General features: G+C 34.8%; 1 protein-coding gene, 1 long non-coding RNA gene and 1 pseudogene across 4 annotated transcripts in view; 2 read left to right on the top strand and 1 right to left on the bottom strand.

The window, feature by feature from the left end:
* Positions 1-20,870, top strand: part of LOC306648876 — a 603,819-nt gene that overhangs the window by 177,137 nt on the left and 405,812 nt on the right. The gene's annotated exons all lie outside the window — the stretch shown is intronic.
* SOS2 (SOS Ras/Rho guanine nucleotide exchange factor 2) overlaps positions 273-20,870 on the bottom strand; it is a 103,303-nt gene continuing 82,705 nt past the window's right edge. For both annotated transcript variants that reach the window (XM_079118862.1, XM_079118863.1), the window contains exons 19-23: positions 19,784-19,900; positions 15,944-16,205; positions 15,391-15,432; positions 3,367-3,476; positions 273-2,016 (exon numbers count right to left, since the gene is read on the bottom strand). In XM_079118862.1, the coding sequence (XP_078974988.1) occupies positions 1,522-2,016; positions 3,367-3,476; positions 15,391-15,432; positions 15,944-16,205; positions 19,784-19,900 (1,026 nt within the window). In that variant the 3' untranslated portion in view covers positions 273-1,521. The remainder of the gene's footprint in view (positions 2,017-3,366; positions 3,477-15,390; positions 15,433-15,943; positions 16,206-19,783; positions 19,901-20,870) is intronic.
* Positions 8,504-13,673, top strand: LOC306648862 (ubiquitin-ribosomal protein eS31 fusion protein-like; annotated as a pseudogene). Its single transcript has 2 exons — positions 8,504-8,815; positions 8,941-13,673. The product of its transcript is annotated as a ubiquitin-ribosomal protein eS31 fusion protein-like (transcript).

Raw genomic sequence — 20,870 nt, 5'->3', positions numbered from 1 at the left:
TACTCGGAGATGGCTTTCCAGGACCTACCATAGATGTCTATTATCTTTCTCACTGTTTCCAAGCGTGCTCCTAGTTTTTCGTATGAATGCATAAAAATGCTGGAAACTTGCAGCTTGCATTTAACAGTAAAAACAAAGTTATCCCTCTAAAATTTACCTCACTTAAATTCTCTGAGATTATGTAGTTTTAAGTTGCATAAAATAACAAAATTAATGTGTGTATACATAAATCTTTTCAGTAACATCCCCTTGTTCTTTACAATGAAAACACATTTTAAAAGTTTTTTAAAAATTAAGACTGAGGTGATTTATTAATCTTGTTAAGAACTCTGATACAAAGCACAGTAAAAGGCCACAGACCAGTAAATAAAAAAACGTGGCTTTTGGCTACTTTACAACCACTGCTACAGCCTATCAGCATAACACACTTTTCATCACTTTGAACAAAGGCATCCAAATGGCAAATAAAAGTTTTACTCACTTCTCTGATTAAAAAGTTTAATAAAGCATTAAGTATTTGCTGGTTTAAATATTACCAATCTAAAAAAATATTTTTAAAAAATTTCAGTTAACACGAGATTTACAGAGAAAGTCACTAGGTTTTGAAGGCAAGGTAGTTGGTTCCTATGCCATAAGAAACTTTTCCTCTGAAACTATGAATTAGTAAAGTAGCAGATTGTATTATAGACCTCAAGTCACTTAAATTTACATAGGTTATTAGCATTATCTTTAAATATACAATATAAACAAAACTGTACATACATGGCATATTAACTGTTTTCCAAAACAATAGGCAACGTATTAGCTAAAGACGCCATACTCTGCAAAAACAAAAGGCACATCTGAATGAGATACATGCCCTCTTTTCCTCTATAATTGGGTTATTCTTTGTTTACATTTTGACAAAATAATATACACAGTGCATTCTATTATTTTCATTCCACATTTCACTTTTGTCTTCAGCAGCAAATACTGGCATTTAAGACATGGCATTAAAGAATTTAAGAACAGTGGGTGTTATTCACTGTTCTCCTAGCTAGATGTAAAAACTACAAGTAAAAACTAGAAGATGGTCAAAGAGATTTAAAAATCAGTAACGCCATACACCTCTATATTTGTGTAAATTCATTACCTTAAAAAAAGGCATCTATTACTCAAATTTGAAAAATTTCACAAAAGCACTATCCCCTTTCAGTGCAATCAATGTCACTCAAACCATATTTTAGCAGAGTCTACAGTGCAAATATAAATTCAATATACTGGCCTTTTGGCAGCACTGAGGATCCAAGACAAGGCAGTGCTACTGATCACCTGAGGATACTGGTGAAGGACTTTTGTATTTTATCTTTCCAATTCTTAAAAGCTTATTTGATCAGTAGCATTTCTGTAAGAGCATTATTTGTTAAAAAAAAAAAGAAAAAAAAGTACTAAAATACTATGCCTTTTTGAATAAATTAAAAAAAAAAAAAAAAAAACCTTTACAAATACTATTCCAGTGTCAATGACTACATATGGCTAAGGTCATTGAGGACTTTCTGCATTTTCTAGCATAGACAGTCTGTACAATGGGGGATGTGAAAACTCCCGCTTATAAGTCTTTGGTGGCAGTTTTGGTAAATGAGGGCTTGAATTTTGCCTTGGTGGAACAGGGGGAGCTTGAGGATGAGCAAGACTGTTGTGATAACATCGACGTGGTACCCTCGGAGAGGGTGTGCTAGGAGGAGTGCTTGGTGAATTTGGACATGTATTAATGTCTCTGAACCACTCTGGATCTCTGTGAAGATGTCCCAGTGGAGGTGGCTGAAGATTAAATGGACAGTTTATAAAGTGTTCTGGAGGTCGAAGGGGAACCGGTGGAGGGGTATCAGGAAGAGGATCTCTTGGCGGTGGTGGAGGTGGACTATGCAGAGGTCCATCAAATGCACAGGTAGGAACAGGAACTCTGGGTTTTACTTTTGGGGGAGGAGGCTGTCTTGGTGGAATAGCAGGAGGGTCATCATCAGATTTCATAGTTCCCTTAAAAAAAAAAAAAAAGTGATTAACTATACTTCTTTTCTTTTCTCCTGAAAAACTTATAATTTTAAAAGACTGAAAAATTCTTCACACAGAAGAATTTTTTAAATTGATACACAAGTTATCCAAAGGCTCAAAGTAAATTAATCTGGCTTAATTATCAGATTTATGAGTAAATTACTTCTAGGTTAATCCAGGGATCAATTTAATATTCCTACATGAGATGTTTTAATTGAAGTCTTAGAACATAAAGCTTCGACTTATCTAGCTTTGTGCTACTTTGTTTTGTAAATTTCAGAAATTCATGATTTTTAATTATAATAGGTAAGTGAAAATAATAGTTTCACAGATGTGAAAGGACATGATATCAAGGAGACTTAAATGTCCAGCTTCTCCTGACTGAGCATTTACTTCTACTTTCCTTTCCTCTACAGCAGTAGATCTCAAAGGGTGATCTAAGGACCAGCAACATCAGCACTAGTAGGGAACTTGTTAGAAAAGCAAATTTAAAAAAAAAATTTTTATTTGTTCTTTTTAGATATACATGTCAGTTATACATATACATACATGGAATATAACTTCCCATTCTTCTGGTTGTACATGATGTAGAGTTATACTAGTCATGTATTCATATATGAACTAGTAAAGTTATGTTTGATTCATTCTACTGTCTTTCCTATTCCCATACCCCCTCCCTTCCCTTTGTTCCCCTTTGTCTAAGCCAGTGAATTTCTATTCTTCCCTCCCCACTGCTTCTTGTGAGTTAGCGTCTGCATATCAGAGACAACATTGGGCCTTCGGTTAGAAAAGCAAATTTTTGAGCCTCTCTCCAGATCTATTGAATCAGAAATTCCAGGGGGGCTCAACAATCAGGTTTTAACAAGCTTTTCCAAGTGATTCTGATGGACCCTTAAATTTGAGAAGCTGGTGGAAAGTTTGAAGATTCATATACTAAATTTCTTTCTGTCTGCATCAGAAAGAAAATGTACTTCTGAGTGTCTGTGAATCAGTCCACCCCTGACTTTTTGTTTTTAAAGGAAAAGTTTTTATGAGAATTAAACTATTAAAAGCATTTTTCAAATATAGCAATATAAATATGAAAAATGATAAAGGGAAGCCAAAATATAACAGATTCTTGATAAGAACAAGTACTATCTGGGGCTTGGGCTATAGCTCATTGGCAGGGCGCTTGCCTAGCATATGTGATGCACTGGGTTCAATCCTCAGCACCACATAAAAAATTAAAACTATTGTGTCCATCTACAAACAAAAATATTAAAAAAGAATAAGTACTATCTTGAAAAATTCACAACTTTGAATAAGTTGATGCAAACCCAGGTCCTGTTGACTTACCTTTGAATTTGAAGCATCTTGATCAAACTTTTTTCGAGGAGGAAGGGGAGGTGGAATCAGTGGCTCTTCACTTGGTTTATGTAAATTACCACATGAACTGAAGACAGACTCTAGGGGAGGAAAAGATTAATTTAACCACAGTTCACAATGCAATACATCCAACAAACTTCACTGCAACTTGTGATCACTTCTACCATGGCATTTATCAGACTGTATTTCTGTTATACAGCTGATTTATCTATCTTCTTCACTAAAATGTAAGCTCTCTTAGGACAGTGTGCATTTATTTTTGTATCCCTAGTACCTAACACAGTGCTGGTACATAGTAAGTATGATAACTAACTGAAGGCATGTTATTTAGTTCTGATTAATAATGAGATTCTGCTCCTCCAAAAACCTTCTTAAAATCTAAAACAAAACCAAACAAAAACATGTTTGTATGTATGCAGTTACTTTCAGAGAAAGATCACCCTAAGCAGAGAACATGTATTCTGAAGCAGCTACCATCAGGTACATGACTACATAACCAACCATAAGGCAGGGTTATGTATCATACAGCTCTTTTCTCAATTCTCTCAATAAAAAGGTACATTTTATATAATTAAAGGAAATTGACAAAATAATAAAGTATTAGAAGACAATTACCCATGAACAGGTCAACTAGACACAAAATAAGAACTATTTTCATTTTGATCAATTTCTTGGTCTTTTTTTATATATGATTTTAAAGAATTCTATACTGTCCAACTCCCTGTTTGATTTCTCTCCACATTCCCAGTTATTATAAAGGCATTCACCATATCTTGTCATTATACTGAGATTGGGTTTGCAGGAGTAAGTTGGGAAAGAAGTTGATGAATTTAGTATTAAATATGCTAAGTGATTGCTTATAGGACAGCAAAGTATAGTTTTTGTTTCCCACTACCACAAAATAATATTACTTTTGTCACTGACACTACAATTATATCATTTTTGATTGGTTTATTAAATATTAAGCAAACACTAAAAATGTTTTAAGAAAAGTGACACATTAACCAAGTCATACAAACATATTCCCTTCTCAATTTATCTTTCTATTTTGTTTCATATGAAGTCATAAATAAAAATATCAACTCATGATCTAGAAGTATATACAAATTTCGTAGTTTGACAAAAGTATCCTTTTTGATTTTATAAAACAAACTTGAAATATTCAGTGTTCATTATCAAATGACTTATCACATGGTCTTATTGTCTCTCAATCTGTTCTGCTGTTATTAGCAGAATAACAGACCTTCTAGTGCACTTTCTGAAGATACTAAGTTTAAAGTCAAAAGGGTACTGGGTCCAGTGGCACACGCCTATAATCCCAATGACTCAGGAGGCTAAGGCAGGAGGATTGCAAGTTCAAGACCAACCTCAGCAATTTAGCGAGGCTCTAAGGACTTTGTGAACCTGTTTCAAAGTAAAAAAGATGTAAAAAGGCTGGGGATATGGCCAGTGGTTAACTGACCCTGGATTAATCCCTGGTACCACCCTCCCCAAAAAGCCAAAAGTGTGAAAAGCTTAGATTTTTAATAAAACAGCAAAGAAGGCTGCTATTTTTAAAAATGCTATTACAGTGTGAATGCTTCTATTATCATTCAAATGGTATATAACAATATCTAAAATTTAAGTAAATTCATATTAGTCTTGTAAAAAAATTCCTGAGATTGTTAGAACATATACTATCCTAAATTTCCTAAAATTTATTTTTGAATCATTACTTTGATGAGTTAAAACTTTAAGGATAAAAACAATGGTATACAAATAATTTTAGACATAACTCATAATTCCAATTTCTTCAGAAAATATTAAATACCTGTTGAAAGACACTACCTACCTACTGATTTATTAAATAATCACTCAAAATTTATTAGGTAAGCATTTCAATTTTATGTAATAAAAATAAAAAGGGAATTTTACATGTCATTTGTTTCATTTTATACATTTTTTTCAGGCCTTCATTGATGGGGCATAAAATTTAGAAGGAAAAATATTTCAACTAATATTAGATTTAAATGATTCAAATGGCAAAAAATACTAATCACTGTCATTTTTTCAAATATAAGTTAATAGAGGTTTTACTTTTCAATCAATACAAGAATGATCTGGTTCATACTATTCACTGCTCAAAAACTGTTTAAAAATTAAATATTCTTTGCAAAAGAGCAGATTAGAAGAAACATTTTCTGTGCTCATACTTTAAAAGACAAAGAGTTGCTGGGCATGGTGGGGGTACACCTGGAATCCCACAGCTACTTGAGACCCTAAAGCAGGGGGATCATGAGTTCAAGATCAGCCTGGGCAACTTAGTACAACCCTGTCTCAAAATAAAATAAAATAAGGCTGGGGATGTAGTCAATGGTAAAGCACCCCTGGGTTAAATCCCTAGTACCACCAAAAAATAAAAGACAAGAGTCTGATACATACTCAATGAATTTAAATAAAAATTCACAAATGGTGGCTGATAGCCTGTCAACTTTCAGCCCAAAACAACATAAATCACAGTTGTTATGTATGAATAAACAATTTAATGGAAATGTCAACAAGTACTACTTGTCAATAAGTACTACTCATTACTAATGACAGATTCTACTACACTTCAACCAGGCATAGTAGATGTGTACAGCAGGTGATGCTCAGAAAATTAAAGCTATCAGAGCTATAAATAAGGAATAAAGATGAGTATAGCAATGCCAAAGCATTAGGGTCATTTAAAAAATAGTGAATAAGATATGATGTAAACACACCTGATAGTTGTAAGTCACTTTCCACTGACTTATAAAACTATGTTTTAAAATTTCTTTTTCATTTTTCTTTTTAGTTATACATGACAGTAGCATGTATTTTGACATATTATACATACACGGAGTATAACTTCCCATTCTTGTGGTTGTACATGATGTGGAGTAACACTGGTCATATATTCATATATGAACATAGGAAAGTTATGTCTGATTCATTCTACTGTCTTTTCTATAAAACCATGGTTTTGTGATTCTTTTAAAAAGTAAAACTATTCCACACTGATACATGTAGTAAATTCACTGTACATTTTTTATTTCTAATCCTCTTGCAGAGCTTGATGTATCGCATCAGTCTTTCTCAAGAATGTCATATTTTCAGCATCTATTCATGGTCTCCTCACTGCATTCAAATTGTCCCCTACTCTTCCGCACTGCTACATTTTTCATGGTGAAGACCAAGGGAGACAGGAAAAGGGACTGACTCTGAACTGGAACATTTTCCTCACAGATATTTCCTTACAGATATTAAATTTATTATTCCATGTCAAAAATTGAGGCCCTGATTAGGTGGACTTTGCAGGGGTCCTGCTGGTTCAGGAACCAACAGCTGATAACAACAGCTGATGCATGCTCATGGGGGTACTGACAGATGGTATGGGGAGCACTACCTACCATAGTTCTATTCCTCATGCCTGTCCAGCATCTTCTGCCCTGTCTTTGGGAACAAAACTCTTCTTGGTGGTGGCAAACTTCATCCCATTTGGTTTAGTCAGCCAATCCTACCCAGTGTATCCCAGTTCTACCCAAGAAGTGGGCACAGGATTCACTTTCTCATTTTCTTACTATGATCATATTTTTATCTACTTTCTCATACATGTAGCCACGTTTGCTTCAGGGAAAGCTGACCTTACCCCTTAGCAACAGGAATAAGGCCTGATTAGTTCAAGTCAGAGTGGTTCCATTTCTTTAGCCAGATTGTTCAATTAAACTCATCACTCAGACCCTACACCTCATTTGGGTCACTGAAATATGAAAGGAAATTTTTCTGGGGGCTATTAAAAAGGATACCCCTTGTTATTTTAGAAAAGCACTTTGCCATTTTGTTTCTGTACCTCTCTCTACTACCTGCTGAACAAAGAAACATACAACTTTTATCATTCCTGCCAGCATTTTTATGACCTTAAGGAAAATCAGCCTTAGATAAAGATTATCATCTGGACAAAACAATGAGAGTCAAAAGGAACTCTAGTCTTTAATAACACCACTGAGCCATTGAATCAACTAGTCCTAAAGCAGCTTTGCTGTTGAGTTCCAATTATGTCCGTCAGAATGGGTTCTTACTGTTTAAGGCAGTCTTACATGAGTCTTCTCTTCTTTATAAACACATAGACTCATGGGTCTGATTCTACAGCCACCACTTAACCATTGTTTATACTTTTCCATAGTAGACACTCAATAACGCTTGCTGTATGAACACAATTTTATTTTCAATGAAGAGTATTTTGTTACAAGATTTGTTTTCCTTAAGATTTTTTAAAAATAGTTGCAGTAGTCCAAATTAGTGAATGCAGGATAACTTACTGAAACATTTATGTAATGCTAGTTGGCTATGTTACTTCCAATTTTGCTGCCACTCATTCATCCATCCATCTATTCATTCAACTAATACTGGGCCATCTGCTACAGTGCCAAATACTGTTCACCTCACTAAGGGAACACTAAGCAAATACACTAAGCAAGGAGGCAAGGGAGCAGGCCATGGTTAAAGAGCATTACAAACAGAAGGAATGGCAAAAGCAGAAGTCCTAATGTAGCATGTGCCTTGATTTCTAGAGGCAGAGTAACAAAAGCAGTGAAGAATAAGGGAAGAAGACAGCAGGTGATGAGGTCTGACAGATCAAAGGTCAAGCCCTGTAAGGTCTCATGAGCATGAGAGAACTTTAGCTTTTATCCTGAGTGAGATGGAAAGTTTTATATAAAAGAGAGTCAAGATCTAACCTACATCTTAAAAGGATCAGTCTGGATGTTGTATTAAAAATATATTGAAGCAGGTATAACCCTGACACCCAAACTAGATACTAGATAGGAATCTCTCTGAGGAATATAAATGCAAAAATTCTTAATAAATAAAATATTAGCAAACAATATTAACACATAGTAAGAAGATAATACACCATGACTAAGTGGGTTTCATCCCAGGGATGCAAGGTTGGGTCAAATACACAAATCAACAAATGTAATTCACTACTTACATAGAATAAAGAAAAAGAACAGATACAGAAAGATCTTTGATAAAATACAGAAACCATTCATGTTAAAAATGCTGTAAAGCTTTCCCAACTGCCATATGCAGTGGGATCACCACTGAGATGCAGATTTTTGTGAAAACCCTGTGGAGAAAACTACCATGCTCAAGGTTGAACCCTTAGATGCTATAGAAAATGTAAAGGCCAAGACCTAGGATAAGGAAGGAATTCCTTGTGATCAGCAAAGACTGATCTTTGCTGGTAAGCAACTGGAAGATGGATGTACTTCGTCTGACAACAACATTCAGAAGGAGTCCACCTTTTATCTTGTGCTGAGGCTTACATGGTGGTGCTAAGAAAAGGAATAAGAAGTCTTACACCATTCCCAAGAAGAATAAGCATAAGAGGGCTGGGGATATAGCTCATTTGGTAAGAGTGCTTGCCTTGCAAGCACAAGGCCCTGGGTTCAATCCCCAGTATGGCCACACACACACACACACACACACACACACACACACACACACACACAGAGAGAGAGAGAGAGAGAGAGAGAGAGAGAGAAGGTTAAATTGGCTGCCCTGAAAGATAAGATGTATGAAAATGGCAAAATTAGTCCCCCTTCACTGGGAGTGCCCTTTAGATGAATGTGGTGCTGGAGTTTTTATAGCCACACACTTTAACAGACATTATTGTGGCAAGTGTTGTCTGATTTACTGCTTCAACAAACCAGAAGACAAGTAATATATATGAGTTAATAAAACCACATGAAAAAAATGCCCTAAAAACTAGGGATAGAAGAAACTTACCTCAACATTATAAAGGCTGTATACAACAAACTCAAAGCCAACATCATAGTGAATGGGAAAAAACTGAAAGCTTTTCCTCTAAAATCAGAAACAAGACAAGGATATTCACTCTCACCAATCTATTCAATATAGTTCTTGAAACTCTAGCCACAGCAATCAGGCAAGAGAAGGAAGTTAAAGGGATACAAGTAGGAAAAGAAGAAATCAAATTGATCACTGTTTGCTGATGACATGATTCTATATTTAGAAGACCCAGAAAATTCCTAAAGCAGATGAATGAATTTATCAAAGTAGCAGGATTCAAGATCAACACTCATATATCAATAGCTTTTCTATACTTCAGTAGCAATTCAGCTGAGAAAGAAATCAGGAAAATCATCCCTTTCACAATATCCTCAGAAACAAACAAACAAACAACTGGGAATTAATCTAAACAAAGTGAAAGATCTCTACATTGAAAAATGAAGAAAGAAATTGAAGATGATCTCAGGACCTCCCATGTTCTCAGATAGGAAGAATTAATATTAAAAAAAGTGGCCATACTACAAAAAGCAATACACATATTCAATTATACATATTCAGTATACATATTCAATGTAATCCCCATCAAAATAACAATGACATTCTTCACAGAAATACAAAAAAATAGTCCTTAAATTCATTTGAAAGATTAAGAGATCCAGAAAAGCCAAAGCAATTCTGAATAAAAAGTGATGTAGGAGGCATCACAACACCTGGTCTCAAATTATACTACAGAGTTATAGTAGCAAAAACAGCAGGAAGACCAATGGAATAGAAGACAGAGACAAAAACCACATACCTACAGCTGTTTGATACTTGACAAAGATGCCAAAAATATATGTTGGAGAAAAGATAGCCTTTTTAATAAGCGGTGCTGGGAAAACTGGACATCTCTATGTAGAAGAATGAAATTACATCTGTATCTTTCATTCTGTATAAAGTCAAATCAAAATGGATCAAAGACTTAGGAATTAGACCAGAAACCTTACAACTGCTTGAAGAAAATAAGGTCAACACCCCATCATAGAGGTGGAGGCACCAAATCCTTAGCAAGACCCCTAAAGCTCAAGAAATAAAACCAAGAATCAATAACTGGGATACCATCAAATTAAAAAGTTTCTTTCTACACAGCAAAGGAAATGACTAAGAGTGTGAAGAAAGAGCTCACAGAATGAAAGAAAATTTTTGTCAGCTGCTCCATTGACAAAGGATTAATTAATGTCCAGGTAATATAAAGAACTCAAAATACTCAATGCCAAAAAAACCCAAAATTAGTAAATGGGGCAAAGAACTAAACAGGTATTTCTCAAAAGAATAAACACAAATGGCCAACAAATATATGATAAAATGTTCAACATCTCTAGCAATCAAGGAAATACAAATCAAAACTGGACTAAATTTTTTTCTCACTTCAATCGGAATGGCAATTATCAAGAATATGAGTAATATATGTTGATGAGGATGTGGAGAAAAGGTACACTCACACATTGTTAGAGGGACTGCAAATTAATACAACACTTTGGAAAGCAGTTTTTTGAGATTCCTCAAAAACTAGGAATGAAAGATCACATGATCCCACCGAGCCCACTCAAAAGAACTAAAATCAGCATACTATAGTGATACAGTCACTACAATGTTTATAGCAGCACAGTTCACAATAACCAAATTATGGAACCAACCCAGATACCTGTCAATAGACAAATGGATCAAGAAAATGTGTGTATGAATACACAATGGAATTTTACTCAGCCATAAAGAAGACTGAAATAATGGCTTTGCAGGTAAATGGGTGGAAATGAAGAAAACTGTGCTAAATGAAATAAGCCAGACTCAGAAAATCAAGGGTCAAATATTTTCTCTTATATATGGAAGCTAGAGCAAAATAAGGGAAAGAAGGCAGTGGGGAGGGGAACAGAAATCATAAAGATACAGGGAATATCACAATGTAGAATAAGTAGGAGAATGAGGGATGCTACTATATTAAATAAGGTTAAGAGATTATAGTGGCCTACCAGAGTAGTAGTAGTAGAAATGGTAAGAGATGGTTAGATTCTTGATATGTGTTGAGGGTAATCAAGATTTGTTGATGGGTCACACTTGTGGTATGAGAAAAAGAGAGAAAAGCTACCTCTCATATTTTTGACCTAAGTAACTAGGTGGATACTAAATTGAGATGAGGAGGCAGTAGGAGGAACAGCCTTGGAGGGGGTGATAAGTAAGGCTCGGTTTGGGAGAGGTTAAGTTTGGATTCCTATCAGGTATCTAAATGGAAATGTGGAACAGGACATTGAATATATGAGTCTTAATCTAGCTGGAGATATAAACTTGGGAATTATCACATAAATGATATAATACTGAATAAGGTAAGAAGTAAGAAACAAAGAGGTTTAGGGATCAAGTCTTTCCAATGTTAATAGTTTGGAAAATTGAAAAGGAACTAGCATGAGAGACCTATAAGTAAAGTAAAAAATCAAGAGCTATAAGGAACTATAAGTAAAGTAAAAAATCAAGAGAGGAAGTTGAGCAATATGATCTATATGCACATTATTTTTTCCAAAACATTTGGAGGTATTTTATATAAACAGGCAGAAACTCTTATCTTTCTTGTTTGCCACCCAATCCCCTGTGCTTAGCTGCACAAACTAAGTGGAGGTTGAACACTGCTTATCCAAAATGGTTGGGATCAGAAATAATAAGGATTTTAGATCTGGAATATTTGCATATATACAATGATAAATTTTGGGACTGAGATCCAAGTTTAAATAAAAAATTCATTTATGTTTTACATACACCACACATAGTCTAAAGGTAGGTAAACATAAAATTCATTTATTTTATTTTTCTTTTCTTTTTCAGTACTAAAGATTGAACCCAAGGGTGCTTAACCACTGAGACACATCCCCACTTCTTTTTTTTTAATTTTGAGACAGGTTCTCACTAAGTTGTTGAGGTTACAGGCATGCACCACCATGCCTGACTTCGTTGATGTTTCATATACACTTTATATACAGAGCCTGAAGGCAAAGAACTTTGTATATACTGAAATATCAGAAAGCAAAGATGTATAAGAATTGCCAGCTAATGTCAGAAGCTAAAAAAGGCTGTGTGGTTACAAACAGCACTTTACAGCTAGGTAAGCCCATGTGACTAAATTTTGGAATGAAAGCAGAAGTGATGTATGCATGTTTTCATAACAATGTTCCTTGCCCTCCATCTTCCTGCTTGCTTGAAAAATGTAACTGTGGAGCAGCTTCTGAAGAGAGAGATGGAAGCCACATCTTGAAAATCTTCTGAATTGCTCTGCTAGCCTGAAAATCCTGTGGAGCAGAGATGTCCACTTGCTCTGGCTTTTGTGAGAAATAAACTTCTACTTCATGTTAGGCTCTGTATTTTTAAGTCCTTTTACAACTATAATTATACCTTGACACTGAAAGAAGAATTTTTGTCTATTTTGTTTACTGCTATATCTCTTGTACATATTAAGCATTCAGAAATATGCCCTGAGCCGGACACAGCGGCACATGCCTATAATTCCAGATACTACAGAGTCTGAGGCAGGAGAATCACAAGTTTGAGGCTAACCAGGGCAACTATCTCAAAAATTTAAAAACCCTGTCTTAAAATAAAAAATAAAAAAGGCTGGGGATATAGTTCTGAGTTCAATCTCCATCCAGTACTACCAAAAAAAGGGAAAAATTGCATTGAATAGGTGAATAAATTAATATGGTATTAGACTTCTTAATAGCAATTACAAAAGGAGACAGTAAAAATGATTTAAATTCTATACTCAGCATATTAACAATTAAATGTATAATATACTTCCAGAAACATAAGAACTGAAACATTTATATTCTATAGTATACTTTCACAGGTAGTCGTGCAAGTATGTGTCCCTACCAAAATGAGGGAACATATCAAAAAAGCAATCTGAAAAAACAAAAATTCAACACAGGAGGGAGGTAAAGGGAATTTCTAGGATGAAAAAGAAAGTTCTAAGATGATGGTTGGGTGAGAGGCTGAGACAGCAACCAGTCCAAACTGGAGAATGCCAGGATGGAGGTTTTCAGGTGGAAGAGGAAAAGGGGAGGGGTAGAGAAGAGAAAACCCTGATAGGTTTTCTAATTGCCTTGCCCTTATGCAAATTTGCAAGAAAAGGGCATGGGAAAACCAAGCAGTATGTCTTAAACAAACAAATCTATGCTTTAATGAGGAAATTCTTAATTCTAGGAAATGGAAGTGAATAAAAAAGGAAATATAATAAACACCATTTGATCTAATAATGAACAATATCTGTCCCAAATATGATTAAGTATAGGCTAGGTGGAACATGAAATCCTATTATAAGAGGAAATCAGTAAACATTATATAAAATTGATTCAAAAAAAGGAGCAATATAAAAACATCATTTAGAAATGAGGACATGTCAATGAAGAATAAGAAAAGGGGTGAGGAGACATGGCGTAGGGAGCGTCTGTTAATTTTAAGTGTTTAACCAGTTGCTGTCTCAGCCACTGAAAAAACTACTTTTCTCATAAGACAGGAATTCCTGCTACTGTCTAAATTATATAAATTTTACTATGTTAGAAGTAGAGGTGCTCCAGATTTAGAGAATTTGTTATGGTTTGGATATGAGGTGTCCCACAAAAGCTCACATGTGAGACATTGCAGGAAGGTTCAGAGAAGAAATGATTGGTTTGTAAAAGTCCTAACCCAATCAGTAAATTAATCCCTGATGGAATTAACTGAAGTGCCAGGGTGTGACTGGAGGAAGTGGGAATTGAGACGTGGCTATGGGGTATATATTTTGTATCTGGAGAGTGGAGTCTCTCTCTCTGCTTCCTGATGATGCAAGCTGCTTCCCTCTGCCATGCTCTTCTGCCATTATGTTCTGCCTCACCTCAAGCCCCCTGGAATGGAGCTGACCTTCTATGGACTAAGATCTCTGAAACTGTGAGCCCTCAAGTAAACCTTTCCTCCTTTATAATCGTGCTGGTCATAGCAGCAAAAAGCTGACTAAAACAGAATTACTCCCAAAGTTGCTGTGTTCCTTTTTGGATTATTTTGTCTTAAACAAATGACCACAGGAAGTTAACAGCATTTAAATAATAAATTATTAAATAATTTAGAATGATAGAATAGTGCTTTCCTTAAAATACTGCTTTAAATAAGATGTGAAGAACTATATCATCAAAGGCTAGCCTGGGAACTTAATAAGCATTTAGTATAGTCATCCCTTGGTATCCAGGACTGGTTCCAGGATACTCCACAGAAGTTTAAGTTTCTTACAATGCATAATAATGCTACATAATGCAATGTATTATAATGTATTTGCATATAACCTACATTTTTTTCTTTTTTTTTCTAATTTTGAGACAGGGTATCACTAAATTCCAGACTGATCTTGAATTTGCAATCCTGCCTCAGCTTCCTGGGTAGCTAGGATTAAGGTGTGTGCCTCCACACCCGTCTAGATTACTTATAATACCTACTACAATAAAATTATGCTGTATTGTTTAGGGAATAATGACAATGGAAAAAAGTCTGTATGTGTTTAGCACAGATCCAAGTACAGTAGGCAAAACTACATTTTCAATCTGGGGCTGACTGAATCCCTGAGTATTGAAACCACATGTACAAAGGACTAACTGTGTATTATTCCTACAGGAAACTGAATTGGAAGGGGTGGGGAAAAAGATAGGCAACTGATATGAAATAACTGTTTATTCTGTGCTAAGCAATGTATTAGGTGTTCTACATATTTATTCCATTTGATCCATAGTACGTTTGGAGATAGTCAATAATTTGTTCAAGGTCACACAGTCCCTTGAACACAGACCGGTCATAAAATGATTTTAAAAACTATAGCAAAATTTAAATAGTATATAGCAATAAGTAAATAGTTCAATTTATTTATAAAAATTTCTTTCAGGCTGGGAATATATCTCAACAGTAGAGGGTTTGTCTAGAATGTATAGGGCCCTGGGTTCAATCTCCGGGAGCACAAAATATAAATAAACAAAGAAAAGAGAGATGGTGTGAAGGGGAGAGGGGAGGGAGGGAGGATTTTTTTCTTATTCATTCCACGTTGCTAAGTCCCAAAATGTTCAAATACAAATTTGGTCAACCAGATTATTATTATTATAGTCATTTCATTAGACTCAACTAACTTATAGTCATACTTACTTGAATGTGGCAAGAGTACTGGAGCAAAGATGCTATTGCTACCTATTGGAATGAGAAAAATTAATTTGAAAAGGTAGGTAACATGTATGGTTTTATTTTTTAAACATCAGCATAGAGTAACATGTAATATACACATAGCACAGAATTTTATCATCATCTTTTAATGTGTCAGTTTAAAAAAAAAAAAAAAAAAACTAAGTACTCCTTGTACCTAGAATGGTTTTGTCTTTCTTAGCATAAATGGTTCCTTCTCTACCACAGTCTCTTTCAATTTTCCTCACTGAACCTATGTACTTATTTTCTTATTCATTGTCTGTTGCTCCCTTTCAAGTGGGAGCAGGGCCCCAAAAGTACTAAATAAATTTTTGTTGAATGAATAAATTACAAAATAACATGCATAAACAATGCACAAATGTAATAATTGCTATTTTCACATTTAGATGCCATTTTTCACACTAATTTGTATGCAAAGGAGTAGTTAATTAAAATGATAAGAATAATTATCTGAAACATAAATTCCTTTTTTACCAAATAGTTTGTATCAAATACTTACCACAGGAACTACTGAGATCCATATCTAAAAACACACTATGTTCAGAAGAAGCAGACACTGGTGGAGTAGATGGTGTATTTGGAGAGGTTGGTGCTGACACAGTTGATTCAAGCTCAGTTTCAGCAACTCGACTAAAGCTTATCTTATAAGGCTCTCTTTCTAATGGTGTTGGATGACCTCGTAAAGTGCCTGAGGTAGAGCCATGCCGGCCTGAATTAGGTCTTATTCCAGGAGATTTTAAGGAGTAGGTTGATTTCCTAGGCTAGGAAAAGTACACATAATTAGTATCATTTATTTGCATTATTTTGTTTTTATGACTTAGAGCTACATTAAGTCTCAAGGAACTTTTAAGGAACTCTCTTTTAACTAAAAGAGTGCACCAAAATCCCAATCTGCAGGGGCAGTTTGTGGCATTCTAGAAGTAACTTCTGGATTTAACAGGATGAATTTAAAAATGGACTTGAATATAAGTAAATCTCTTTTAATAACTATAAAAATAAAATGCTTGAAAATTTGTGTCAAAACCACTTTTATGTTGTTTTTTTTTTTTTTTAAGGACAACTTTTTATTGCTACCAGAGGCTTTTATCATCAGTAAATGGTTCAGGCTGCAATACCTTCTTCAGACTGTGAAGGGAGCTTAGGATTCAGAAGTTAAGAAAAATACAGGTAGACTAGGGTAGGAGAGGGGAGAATAACTTTTGTCAAGAAATAGCTTAAGGACTGGGGAGATAGCTCATTCGGTAGAGTGCTTGCCTTGCATGACAAGGCCCTGGGTTCGATCCCCAGCACCGCAAAAAAAAAAAAAAAATAGCTTAACATAAAATTAGGGTACTAAATTCAGTTATTATATATTATAAGACTCAAATCATAGAGCTGCCCCAATATCTAGACAGTCTCTCCCACTGATTATAAGTGAGTGAAAACAGATCAATTACAAAAATCCAATTATAGGTTACATACATGTTTCTTTGGTGAGCACCTGGATGTGTTAACTTTATCACAAATTCTTTTATACAACTGTCAAAAATGCTTTCAACAGGGCTGGGGAGATAGCTCAGTTGGTAGAGTGCTTGCCTCGCAAGCACAAGGCCCTGAGTTCAATCCCCAGCACTGCAAAAAAAAAAAAAAAAAAATGTTTTCAAAGAATCTGTCTTAATTACATGCCATTTTAAGCCTTAGTTTAAACAAAAAGGAAGTTATTTTATTCTTTTAAATTCTAAAAACTGAAGTAAGGCCAACACAAAAATCAATGTGGTCATGTGAGAACTTTTTCCTACTACCACCTCTGATTCATATGGAACAATTCTAAAGTACCCTTTTCAGACTAATTGGAATTTGAATCATGAATTGAACATGGCCACCATACTAAATTAAACTGCTAAAATAGATTTCAGAGGTTACCTATTCAGTGGAAGTCATGAGACAGAGATGAACATGCATAAAATGCATTAAGACTGGAGAAGCAAGCAGAAGCAAAAGGATTTAAATCAGGACAAAAGGAACAAGGTCAAAACCACTTTTTACTCCTAAAACACTTGCATCAAAACTTTTCTTTCAAATAATTTATATCAATTTAATACATATTTACTGGGAACATAATTTATAACATATTGTGCTATGTGCTTAGTTCTTAAAAAAAAAAAAAATCCTCTTTTCCCCTTTTCTTATACCAAATGTTCAACCTCTACAACAGTGCTTTAAAAGTCTTTGGTGAAGAGTGCTATCATTGTTCCCTATCCTAATCTTTGTCCCATTTTAAAAACTCTGGCAGTGGTAACCAAACAAAAAACACAGAACTCAGATTCAGAAATTTGAGTTGGAGTCATATGCTGTGGTGAAGGCCTATAATCCCAGCTACTCACAGGCTGAGGCAGGAGAATTGCCAAGTCTGAGACCAGTCTGGATGTTGGGGGTTTGGGAGATACCAAAAGCTGATGTGTGAGACACTGTAGGTATGTTGAGTGGTGAAATGAACAGATTATGACAGCTATAACAAAATCAGTGGATTAAGCCACCTGAATGAATTAACTGAGTGGTAGCTATGGGCAGATAAGGAATGGCTGGAGGAAGTAGATCACTGGGAGCCTTTGGATTTATAGTTTGATCCTGGTAAGGAGGATTGCTCTCTGCTTCCTGGTTTCCACATCTTAAGCTGCTTTATCTCTTCCACACCCTTCTGCTTCTGCCTGATATTCTGCCTCAGCTCAGGCCCAAAGCTATGGGTCCACTGACCATGAACTGAACCTGTGAAACCAAGAGCCAAAATAAAATTTTTCTTCTCAAAGTTGTTCTTGTTAGTCACAGTAACGAAAAGGTGACTAAAACACTGGGCAACTTAGCGAGATCCTGTCTCTAAAATTAAAACAACAACAACAACAAAAAAAGACTGGGGATATAGCTCTGTGGTAGAGCCCTTGCCTTCCATGCATGAGGCCCTGGGATAGATCCCTAGTACTGTCCTGCCCCCACCCCACAAAAGTTGAGTTAAAAATCTCAACTGTGCCAATAACTAGCTATTCAGTCTTGAAAAAGTTATTTAATCTCTTTGAGCCTTAATTTTTTCATTCAGAGAGTAAGGATGATCTCTATCACACAACTGATGTAAAGATGAGATAGCATGCAACCACCTAGTTTACTGCTTTGCCAAAGTCAATCTTTATAAATGTTTTTACTTTTTTCCAAATCTTGCTTCACTTTCAACTACTTCCATTATTTCTGCTGCCACTGCAAACCTGGGGAATAACTAGAAAGTGTAGAAGCAATTCCTAGCATAAGAGATGGGTTTCACTGCAACCAAGGACCACAGAGCCCTAAAGGCAAAAGTCAATGGTCAAGCCAGAAAAAAATCCCAAAAAACTATAATACATCTTGCTTACTCCTTCCCAGGTCTTTTCACTTCCTTTGTTCCATTCAGCTACCTGCTAGGCTCTCATATTCTCACACAGGTTTCTTTTATGTTAGGAGGGATTGAAAATGGATAGTAGCCAGATCAATGTTTACAGCAGCTCAATTCATAATAACTAGACTGTGGAACCAACCTAGGCGCCCTTCAACAGATAAAGAGATAAAGAAACTGTGGTATATATACACAATGGAATATTACTCAGCCATAAAGAAGAATAAGATTATGGCATTTACAGGTAAATGGATGGAGCTGGAGAATAGCATGCTAAGTGAAATAAGCCAGTCCCGAAAAACCAAAGGCCAAATGTTTTCTCTGATAAATGGATACTGATACATAATGGGGGGGGGTAAGGGAAGAAAGGAGGAATGTTGGATTGTGTAGAGAGAAATGAGGGGAGGGGAAGGGGTAGAGGGAAGGAAAGATGGTTGGTATGAAACAAACATCATTACCCTATGTACATGTATGAGTACATGAACAGTGTGACTCTACAACCACAGAAATGAAAAGTTGTATTCCATCTGTGTACAATGAATCAAAATGCATTCTACTGTCACATATAACTAAATAGAACAAATAATTAAAAAAAGACTACAAGTAAATACATGAAGATACTGGCTCATTCTGGATTTGGGTGTATGGATATCTTGTTTTTTTTTTTTTTAACTTTTCTATATTTTCAAAATTTCTCAACATTAATAAAAAGAGGGGAAAAAATGGATGGATAGATAAGCAGTACTGCAACAAATACAACAGATTTTACCAAAAAGGCTGTTATCATCCCTTACAGTATACATAATTTTAGAAATAGTTTAGTACTGTAAAACAAAACATCTAAAAATAACTATTTGATTCTAATTTTAAGGGAATAGGTTGTTAAATATAAAAAAATAATATTATTCTTAAAAAAATTTTCCAACACTGTCATGGACTTACAAATCGAGGAGGCTGTTTGCAGTTTCGGGGTTCAATTTCTAGTGACTTGTTGAACAAATAATCTGTAAACTCTTTTTCAGATGCACTTCCCATGGGATTAAGGTTTTCAAAGAATCTCTGGAATTAAAGAAATACTCCTAAGCATATATTTTACATCTTATTATAGTAAGATCTTATTCAAATTTTTAATGATGATTATTTCATCATTTTAAAACTAAAAAATTAACAAATTAAGAGATCATAATATCTGGAAAGGTTATAAAGATTGTTTATTCCAGTCACTCTACTTTTTAGTAAGACTGCATAATTTCTATGGAAGTTGTATTCTAGTCAAACACTACAATTATAAGATGAACAGATTTTTATTAATTTATAGTCATGTTGTTCCCATGTGGTTTATCTTATAAAGCACAAATTTTAACTGTATAGAATTTCATCAGAAATGTTCCAGAATTCATTTCACTAATTCTCATATAGGTAGTTATCCAGATAAAAGCCTTTTAATTCTTTGCTATAATAATTATTATTAGCTCCTTATGCATATGTTTTCTATTTAATTCTTATGACTATCTTCAAAAAATCCTTAGAAGCAAACTTCTGGATTTAGTTTTATTTCATTTTTAAGTGGTTCAGAAACAAAAGATCATTATTGGGTCTGCCTTTAGCAGGAGGCAAAACAAACTTTAATATTTCTAGAATTAATTTTTTTTTGTTTTTTTTAGGCATTCTGCCAAGTTCCAAAAACTGTTTCACTCTTTTAACAGAAAAAAATTTGTTTTTATATTCAAGATAGCTAACATATTACATATGCTGACAGTAATTTAAGAACTTTTAGAAAGCTATAACAGCTGCATTTAAAATTTTTCTCCTTTCCTCTAATTTCAAAATACTATTTAGTTAACTTTGGTTTGTAAAATGAATAACTTAGTTTGTCTACATTTTAAATGTACTTTGACTCAAACATAAAGAAGGCATCCCCCTTCCCCAAAATGCTTTAAATGATGGTAAGAAACCTAGACCAGAACACAAAAACCTAATAGCAGTCATGCTACTGAGATACAAATGCTTCAAGTACTATTTCAGGTAT

Source organism: Sciurus vulgaris, assembly GCF_902686455.1.
Source record: "Sciurus vulgaris genome assembly, chromosome: 2".
In the NCBI taxonomy this organism is placed as follows: Eukaryota; Metazoa; Chordata; class Mammalia; order Rodentia; family Sciuridae; genus Sciurus; species Sciurus vulgaris.
This window is presented reverse-complemented; position numbering and strand designations above follow the sequence as displayed.